Source organism: Pongo abelii, chromosome 8 (assembly GCF_028885655.2).
Source record: "Pongo abelii isolate AG06213 chromosome 8, NHGRI_mPonAbe1-v2.0_pri, whole genome shotgun sequence".
NCBI classification, from domain to species: Eukaryota; Metazoa; Chordata; class Mammalia; order Primates; family Hominidae; genus Pongo; species Pongo abelii.
In genome coordinates this window covers 74,787,663-74,797,776 of record NC_071993.2, presented here as the reverse complement: position 1 = coordinate 74,797,776, position 10,114 = coordinate 74,787,663, and the positions used below count along the sequence as shown (strand labels likewise).

Sequence of the window (10,114 nt, the reverse complement as noted above, 5' to 3'; positions counted from 1 at the left end):
ATGCACATTTCTACAGCATGAGCCAGTGGGTTGGGCTCAGGCTGCAGAGTCAGGCTGACTTAGTTCTCATCTCAGCTCTGCGCCTTACCTTGAGGGCTCTGAGAAATGGCCAGAGTCCTCAGCCTTGGCAAATGGGCATAATGATACCTAGTGGCTGTGATTTGATGACGTTGATTATATGTCCAACCTCTAATGCAGAGCTTGCCATATCTGTAGTAGACCCTCAATAAATGGAAACTGAATATGTTTCTTAATAGAAAATGGGGAGTTCCTTTCCCTGGATCTCGGAGGGTCCAAGTTCCGAGTGCTGAAGGTGCAAGTCGCTGAAGAGGGGAAGCGACACGTGCAGATGGAGAGTCAGTTCTACCCAACGCCCAATGAAATCATCCGCGGGAACGGCACAGAGGTACCTGGCAGGTGGCTCCTGTGACCACAGGGAAGGCGGTGGCATCCGTGTGTGGGGAAACCACACCTTAGCCCACGTCCTTTGCTTTCTCTTCTCTGCAGCTGTTTGAATATGTAGCTGACTGTCTGGCAGATTTCATGAAGACCAAAGATTTAAAGCATAAGAAATTGCCCCTTGGCCTAACTTTTTCTTTCCCCTGTCGACAGACTAAACTGGAAGAGGTAAGGCCAGAGCCCGCAGAGGGAAGCAGCTGTGCAGGAATTGGGGCTTGGGGAATGTGGGCACAGGTGGGAGTCAGGCTGCACACAGGAGAGAACAGCAGGAGCTTTCTTGTTTGTCTTTTTCTTTTCTTTTTGTTCCTGAAGAGGTGGCAGTGTGAGGCAGAGAACTTGTTAACACAGTGGCCTTGATTTTATGATTAACGTGGGCACAGCTCGGGGGAGTAGAATGCTTTTCAGTAGCTCTCAAACCTTGGTGTGAGGAATTCCTTGGAGGGCTTGTTTTAAGCACAGATTGCTGGGCCTACTGGAATCAGTGGTTCTGCAAGGAGGCCCTAAATTCATCTCCCTGACAGGTTCCCGGGAGATGTGATGCTGCCTGAGGCCTGCACTTAGGACCACTGACATAGCCAACTAGAAGAAGCATGGGAAGGCTGGGAACTCTCTCCCTGTAGTGAGCCCTCAGGAGGAGGATTAGAATGGGGGCACTGGAGGGCTGGGCACGGTGGCTCATGCCTGTAATCCCAGCACTTTGAGAGCCCGAGGCAGGTGGATCATGAGGTCAGGAGATCGAGACCATCCTGGCTAGCACGGTTAAACCCCATCTCTACTAAAAATGCAAAAAATTAGCTGGGTGTGGTGGCAGGTGCCTGTAGTCTCAGCTACTCAGGAGGCTGAGGCAGGAGAATGGCGTGAACCCAGGAGGCGGAGCTTTCAGTGAGCCGAGATTGCGCCACTGCACTCCAGCCTGGGCGACAGAGTGAGACTCCGTCTCAAAAAAAAAAAAAAGAAAAGAAAAGAATGGGGGCACTGGAGGAGTGAGAATGTCCTGGAGCAGACACAGAGCCTGGGATACGCAGTCTCAGCTGTGCCACCAGCCAGGCCGGGGTTCCTGGTAACTCATCTCTGTGTGTCTCAGTTTTCAATCTGTAAGCAGGAGGAAGCTAACTCAATCTTATGTGAATAAAGACAGCAAATAGGGGGACGTTCTGGGGCCAGGTTGGGGGAGTTACTGTCAAGAGTCTAGTCTCCCCGGGCCACTCCTGTCTGGGTTGGGGACCCTGATCAATCTCCTCCTCCTGGCCCTCCTGGTTACAATGCCCAGCTGACAGTCACATGGACCTCCTTGGGATGTGCTTGATATTGTTGGCTTGAGTCACTTATTGGTGTGGAATAGTGAAAGGGAATGAGCTTTCATGTTCCACACACATGGCTTTGAATCATGGTTCGGGACAAATTGTGTCTCCTTGGGCCAGTTCCTTAATTTCATGAGCCTCTTGTTTTCTCTTTGAGAAAATTTTATTTATTTTTATTTTTTTCTTTGTAGAGATGAGGTCTCACTATGTTGCCCAGGCTGGTCTCAAACTCCTGGGTTTAAGTGATCTGCCTGCCTCCGCCTCCCAAAGCGTTGGGATTACAGGCATGGACCGTTGTGTCCCGCCTTGTTTTCTCATTTGTAAAGCAGGGATAATAACATCTGTTCGTTGGCCTGAGGTGAAGCTTAGGCAAAGCATTTGTAAAGCGTCCAACACTGTGGTTGGGCCTTACACAGTAGCTGCTAGGCTGTGGTGACTGTCCCTGGATTACTTGTCTCTTTGTGCTTTTGTATCTTATCCCTAAATTCAACAGAGGTTTTTGGAGGGCAAGCAGTGCCCGCCAAGGGCATGGACCTTCCCCGCCAAGGTCTCTGACAATGTGTTGTATTTAATACGTGCTTGATAACTATCTCACAGTTGAAAGGTGTCAATCATTTATTTGATTCCATCGTGAGAATTTGCCATCATCTATACAGGGGACAGGCTGAGTTTTACATTTTCATTCTTTTATAAAGAAAGGACTGAGAAAAATAATATAAAGAAGGTTTCAGGGGCCTGGCATGGTGGCTTATGCCTATAATCCCAGCACCCTGGGAGGCTGAGGTGGGAGGATTGCTTGAGCCCGGGAGGTCCAGGCTGCAGTGGGCTGTGATCACGCCACTGCACTCCAGCAGCGTAGGTCACAAAGCGAGACTCCATCTCTAAAACAAGCAGCCAGGTGCGGTGGCTCATGCCTGTAATCCCAGCACTTTGGGAGGCCGAAGGGGGCAGATCACCTGACATCAGGAGTTCAAGACCAGCCTGGCCAACATGGTGAAACCCGTCTCTATTAAAAATACAAAAATTATCCGGGCCTGGTGGCAGGCGCCTGTAATCCCCGCTACTCGGGAGGCTGAGGCAGGAGAATCACTTGAACCCAGAAGGTGGAGGTTATGGTGAGCTGAGATCATGCCACTGCATTCCAGCCTGGGTGACAGCGCGAGACTCTGTCACAAACAAACAAACAAAAAACAACAAGCAAACAAAAAAGTTTCCAGGGAATGTTTGGGTGAGGCCAAATGGAGCTGGTTGGCAGAGAAAGGTCCCAGGATTGAGTAGATGTGTGTGCAGGGGGTTGGGAATCAGGCCCCTGGCTGGATCCTGTAGTGCAGGTGGTGGAGTGAGAGTGTGCCAGCTGCTCTTATTAGAGAGCTCTGGAACAGAGACTCCAGGAAGAAGGAAGAAAATTCTCAAGCTCTGTGAGAATTCATTCAACTTTAAGAATTAAATGCACATGCTTTCTTGATAGCTTGGCAGTGGAGGGTGTGAATGTACGGTTTATCCATCCAGGATTTTGTCATTTATCTATGTTGAATACCCACCAACATCTTTCTCAATAATAATGATAAAAGCACGTGCCTCCGGTTTTGACACTGTACCTTGCACTGTGCCAAATGCCTTGTGTGCGTTATCTTGTTAAATCTCCCAATCAATTCTAAGAGGTAGATGTGATTATCTTCATTCTATATTTGAGAAACACTGTGGCTTAGTGAGGTTAAGAGACTTACACAAAGCCACACAACCAAGAGTACCCCACCCCAAGTTCATAAGCTCCCCAACCACAGTGCCTTTCCAGAAAGACACCACTTTAGAACTTCATTTAAAATGGCGGCAGGTGCCTGAAAGCATTTTGATTCTTTTTTTTTTTGAGCTCTGTCGCCCAGGCTGGAGTGCAGTGGTGTGATCTCGGCTCACCACAACCTTCGTCTCCTAGGTTCAAGCAATTCTCCTGTCTCAGCCTCCTGAATGGCGGTATTACAGGTGCTTGCCACCACACCTAACTAATTTTTGTATTTCCAGTAGAGACGGGGTTTCACCATGTTGGCCAGGCTGGTCTTGAACGCCTAAATTCAGGTGATCCTCCCGCCTCAGCTTCCCAAAGTGCTGGGATTGCAGATGTGGTGAGCCACTGTGCCTGGCCCATTTTGACCCATTTCGTGTCATATCACAATAAAGATCTTTCAGGTAAAATTTAAACTAAGGAAGGGCATTTAATTATATCAAGGAGAGGCCGGGCACAGTGGCTCATGCCTGTAATCCCAGCACTTTGGGAGGCCGAGGAGGGCAGATCACCTGAGGTCGGGAGTTTGAGACCAGCCTGACAACATGGAGAAACCCTATCTCTACTAAAAATACAAAATTAGTCGGGCATGGTGGCACATGCCTGTAATCCCAGCTACTCGGGAGGCTGAGACAGAAGAATTGCTTGAACCTGGGAGGCAGAGGTTACAGTGAGCTGAGATGGCGCCACTGCACTCCAGCCTGGGCAACAAGAGTGAAACTTCGTTTCAAAAAAAAAAAATTGTATCAAGGAAGGGAAAAATGCTTTTTTCTCATCACAGTCTAGTCAAATATATTTATATTTTATAAAATTTCCTTGCAAACTGCCTTTCAATAAAATCTAAAGTTAAGTAGTAAAGTTCCAACCACAAGAAAACTCATTCCTGATAATACTTGAATGTGGGCTCGTGCGGCAAAGCTATTTAAGCAGGGCTCTGCTGCAGGAGTGGGTTTGGTGACACTAGAATAAGGGCTCCTGGGGAAGATGGGCTCTGTTCAGCTCCGCGACTGCAGAGGGATGGAAAGGGGAAGGCTATGTGAAGAGGTGTGATTAGGGTGCTTCTTTGAGAAACTGAAAATGATTAAAGAAGGTAGGTGCATGAGAATTATTATTATTATTATGTTTAACCCATAGCCAACATCATAAGAGCGTGAGAATTAAAATAAGTCACTTGTTTTTTTATTCTTGTTTTTGAAGGAACAGAAAGTCTTAACCAAAGAGAAATTTCTTTGTGTGTGTGTGTGTGTTTTCTGATAATAAAATAAATGGTAATACTTTTTCAAGGTTAAAAAAAAAAGAGAGAGAAGGAATGGAAAAGTTTAAAGACGAAAATAGAAATCACCACTCATCTCAATATTCAAATATTCCCACCAGTAGAATTGTGGGTTTTTCTTTCACTCATACCTATATTAAATACAAGTGTTATCCTGTATCTATAGTTTAGCAAATCTATGGTTGATTCTAGTCACCAAATATTTGAGACAAAAAGAAAATGTACAGTTGTATGTAATTGCCTTTTTAATTTAGCATTCTATCACAAGCATTTATCCCTCATTTCCCCCATCCACCTTCCCTGCAACAGGGATTTTTGAAGAAAGCCACCCTGTGCATCTCTCCCCACTCTGTCCCAGGAGGCAGGGATGTTGTCACAGCCTATGAGGGCGGAAGTTAGGGAGAGCTGCCACACGGCGGCGCTGTGGTGCAGGGAAAAAGCCTGAGGGCTGGTCCAGAGTCAGAGACCTGCATTCGGCTTGGGCTCTGTCCTTGACTCGCGGTGAGATTCAGAGCAATTTTCTCCCTCTCTCAATCCCAGGGTTTTAAAATCCATAAATTAAGGGAAATGGAGGAGGTGTGGTCAGGAAGTTTGTGAGCCTGGGTCAGCTGCTCTTGACTGAGAGGACTTGAGCGATTCTCTTTTAACTTCCAAGTTCTCTTCCAGTCAGAAAAATTCTATGATTATTTGCGATTTCAGACACGAAACTCAGGAAATACCATTTGTAAGCAATGATTGATAATGCAAATTAAGAACCATTTTTCTTTCTTTCTCTTAAGAGATGAGGTCTCACTATGTTGCCCAGGCAGGCCTGGAACTCCTGGCCTCAAGCGATCCACCTGCCTCAGGCTCCCAAGTAACTGGGACTACAGGTGCGGGCCACTCTGCCTGGTTGAGAATCGTTTTTCTAAGTTGAAATGAAGTTCCTGAGACAGTCCTGCAAAGTTACACCATGTTAGTTCTGTTTTGTGGACCTGGCAAACCATGCATTCTGCATGTATAATACACCAGGTATTTTCATTAGAGCATTCCTTTGAGAGAGGTAGGGAGACGATATTTCCATTTTGCAGAGGAGTAGACTGAGGCTCAGAGAGGTTAAACGACTTGTCTAATGTCTCATGAATCTAAGAGCTCTAACTTTTCAATAATTACTCCTTCTGCTACCATAGATTTCAAACCACTCAGATGAGAGTAATAGTCATTTAAATTATTAGAAAAGGCTGCAGAAGCAATGTTTTAAAAAATGGGGGTGATTCAGCTTAGAGAAGAGAAGGCCATGGGGGATGCATGTAGGCATGAAGTTTCTGCAGCTCAGTTGCACATCTCAGCACTTCTTTCATTCAAACTGGACCTGAAATCTTCTCCCAGGGTGTTCTGCTTTCATGGACAAAAAAGTTTAAGGCACGAGGAGTTCAGGACACGGATGTGGTGAGCCGTCTGACCAAAGCCATGAGAAGACACAAGGTGAGGAATTCACCTCGGTGTGGGAGGCTCTCCCAGCCCTAGCTCCTTTCTCTTGGGTTGGTGGGGCTGGGGGTGAGGTGAGGGGGTCACATATGGTGCCTGTATGGAGGGAGAATCAGAGAAGGAATTGATCTTAGAAAAGGTCCCACTGTAGTACAGATGTGGCCAACTTGGATGAACCCACAGAGCCTTGGTAGGCGGGGCTTGCACCAATCCCTATTGAAAGGTGGCCAGCTCATCCCTGGGCCTCCCCAGCAGCCACAGCCCTCTCCGGAGGTCTTGGTTAGATCTGATGCTGTGTGTAGGCCCCACACGCCCTCCTCTCTGAGGCCGAAAAGATCACATACTTTCCGGGCTGGTTCCATATTCTTTCTGGGCTGGTTCTCTATTTCACTGTTCACTCCCTGTCCATTAAATATCCCTATTTGTTGAATGTATTTTACAATAATTTAAACTACTGCAAAAGCAAGACTCGCTCCCTGCTGAGCTGGAAAGTACACAAACCCAAATTGCTTGTTACCCTGACAGCAAGAGGCATGTTTTGCTGCATAGCCTTCCAGCCTTTCTTTCTTTAAAGCTGGGATCTTATTCTTTTATAGCCTGCATTTTCCCTTGTTGTTTTCATTTTACTTTTTTTTTTTTTTTTTTAGAGATGAGGTCCTGCTGTGTTGCCCAGGCTGGCAGTGCCTGGCACTCCATCCTCGAATTCCTAGGCTCAAATGATCCTCCCACCTCAGCCTCCTGCATAGCTGGGACTATAGGCATACGCTACATGCCTGGCTCTCATTTTACTTTAAAATGTTCTTCCAAACTTTGGGGGATGTTGGTGCAATAACCCAAGCTGACTTGGCGGAACAGGAAATCCAGACAGGAAGTCACCATGCCACACATGGGGAAGACTTGGCCGAGTCTGTGCCTGCTGGCTGAGTTGTCCCTGTGGGTGAGGACTTTGGTGTTTTCTCCTGGAAATGCCACTGGATAAACATGCTTTCCTCGTTGTCTTCCCAGGATCCCACAAACAAAGGCTGAAACCTGGGTGTGATGTGTGCCTGTAGTCTCAGTTACTCGGGAGGCTGAGGCAGGGGGATCACGTGGGCCCAGGAATTTGAGGCTGTGGTGTGCTATGTTTGTATCTGTGAACAGCCATCACACTCTAGCCTGGGCAACATAGTGAGACCCTATCTGTAGATTAAAAAATAAAACATTTTAAATTAAAAAAACATCAACAACAAAAAGCAAGGGCTGGAGTCCTGGTGGCCTGTCCCTCATATTTCCATTGCAGAGGCCTTCACCCACAAACAAGAGGACGGGCTCCCCTCTTCAGTTCCCGTCGGCTCTTCCTCTCCTCTAGACCCTGAACCTTGATGAGGCCTTGCTCCTTCAGACAGACCCAGCAGGCAGGATCTAGGGATGTCTCAGCAGCCACCTTCACTGCCTGCTGCCTCTGTGGGGAAGGAGGGAGGGAAACACCTCCTTCCCACCTGCTGATGCCCTCTGCCCTTGTGTTCGGCAGGACATGGACGTGGACATCCTGGCCCTGGTCAATGACACCGTGGGGACCATGATGACCTGTGCCTATGACGACCCCTACTGCGAAGTTGGTGTCATCATCGGTAACTCAATTGGACTGGTTTTTTGAGGGTAGGGGAGAAGGGACTGTTTGGGAGTTTCATTTCCGTGAGCTCTGAGTGAATTCAGCGGGAAGGGCACTGACACTATTTAGGGGAAGCAACATAGGGACATGAAAAATTCATTCATTCATCCATTCGACAAGTGTTTACTGAGCACCTGTTGTGTGCTGGGCCCTGGGCTTGGCACTGTGTTCGGAGTGGGGAGTTCCTGTGCTCCTGGAACTTTCAGTGGGGAGGTGAGTGAGAGGCCTAGAAGCCCTAAGCTATTAAGATAATTTCAGGTGGTGGTTAGCGTGAAAAAAAAATAAACAAAGAGAGTGATGTGACTGTGAGTGGGATGAGGCGTCAGGGAAGCCTCTCTGAGGGGTGGCATTTGAGCCGGGACCTCAGTGATGCAAACCAGGGAGCAAGGTGGAGGCCCGAGGGAAGGGAGTCCCTGCCAAAGGAAAGAGGACACCTACAGACTTGGAGATGGGAAGGGGTCCAGGGAGGGGGCACTGGGGGAACCCTATAGCCGAGTGGTGTCCAGATGAGGTGAGTGAAGGCTGAGAGTTGGAGGCCATTCAAGTGAGAGGGAGAGGACAGACTGGGCAGATTGCATAGGATGCGGACACAGTCACTGTAAGGTCACCGGCTTATCCCCTGAGGGAGACTGGAAGGCACTGGGGACCTCTGGGTGGGGGATGGATAAATGGGTGCGCATTTTATTTTATTTTTTTATTTGAGACGGAGTCTTGCTCTGTCGCCCAGGCTGGAGTGCAGTGGCACAATCTTGACTTACTGCAACCTCTGCCTCCCGGGCTCAAGCAATTCTCCTGCCTCAGCCTCCTGAGTAGCTGGGATTACAGGTGCTCACCACCACGGCTGGCTAATTTTTTGTATTTTTAGTAGAGATAGGGTTTCACAGTGTTTGCCAGGCTGCTCTCAAGCTCCTGACCTCAAGTGATTCACCCGCCTTGGTCTCCCAAAGTGCTGGGATTACAGCCATGAGCCACCACGCCTGGCCGGATGTGCATTTTTTAAAAACCCATTTTGGCTGCTGTGTGGATAATAGATTACTGGGGACAAGAGTGGAAGCAGGGTGACCATCCAAGAGACCACTGGACTGTCAGGCAAGGTGCACTGCAGCTGTGGACCAGGGAGGTCGTGGTGCAGTGGGGGTGTCCAGTGGGTGTCTCCACACCAGAGCTAGGGTGTCTGCTGGAGGAATGTGTGGGAAGGCAGTTTGGGGTACAGTAAAGCTGAATGGCTCTGACTTATAGGTTGTTCTTGAATATCCCCTTCTCCTTTTCCCATTCCTTTACCACTCCCAGGGAAAGTTCTGAATTGCTTTTTCTTAATGTCCCTCAAGATCCTCCTCAGCCTGGCTTTCCTGAAGGGCAGGTTTTTAAAGCTGAGGGGCTCCCTCCACCCTTCTGTTTCCAGGAGCCTCAGAATGGATCAGGCCCTTGCCAGTCATGGCACCCATCTGTCACTGTGGCTGCGTCTGGTAACCACAGATTGGGGGGCCACGCCTAAACAGTGTCCGTGCATTTCTGAGAAAAGCTTTTTCCAAATATTACATTCTGCTTTTCTATATTTCTCATTTTCCATGTTGGCATTTAAAATACTCACACCAGAGTATCAGCCAAGGGAAGATACTGGAAAAAACAAACAAACAAACAAAAAAAAAACCCGAAAATTCAAACAGCTTTATTGAGGCATAAATGTCCTCCGATTTTAGGTGTACGATTCAATGATTTGTAGTAAACGTATAGTTTTGTAACCATCACCACGATCCGATTTTAGAACATTTCTGTCCTCCCAAAAGAGTCCAAAAAGATGGTGCCCACTTGCAGTCATTCCCCAATGCTCAAGTGTTTGAGGCATTTCCTTGGAGCGATTTTGTGTTTGCATAACGGAGTGTTGCTTTCTTAGGTGGTAGCTAATCACAGTCTAAGATAAGGATGCAGCTTATGCTAGAAACAATTTGTGGCAGGCCATAAGTGAAGAATATTTTTAGTATGAAATAGAGAGGAAGCTAAGTAGCTTAGGGAAAGAATTTTCAAAATTACCCTGGGTTGGTGATTTTTTGAAAAAAATATTTACAAGATTATCTTCATTTATCATCCTCTTGTAAGAGCGCTTCGTCAGCTTTCATCCATATTCATCAGGGGACTTCTTCACAATTGACTCCATTCAGAACGGCAAACCCTGAGCACCCTGA

The 10,114-nt window shown here is 47.5% G+C and overlaps 1 protein-coding gene across 2 annotated transcripts in view; it reads left to right on the top strand.

Annotated features, from left to right (window-relative positions):
- HKDC1 (hexokinase domain containing 1) overlaps nucleotides 1-10,114 on the top strand; it is a 46,481-nt gene that overhangs the window by 12,479 nt on the left and 23,888 nt on the right. Inside the window, exons 3-6 of one of the 2 annotated variants that reach the window (XM_024253710.3) lie at nucleotides 258-406; nucleotides 508-627; nucleotides 6,182-6,277; nucleotides 7,791-7,890. In XM_024253710.3, coding sequence (XP_024109478.3) covers nucleotides 258-406; nucleotides 508-627; nucleotides 6,182-6,277; nucleotides 7,791-7,890 — 465 coding nt within the window. The remainder of the gene's footprint in view (nucleotides 1-257; nucleotides 407-507; nucleotides 628-6,181; nucleotides 6,278-7,790; nucleotides 7,891-10,114) is intronic. The other variant, XM_024253711.3, reaches the window with a different exon arrangement.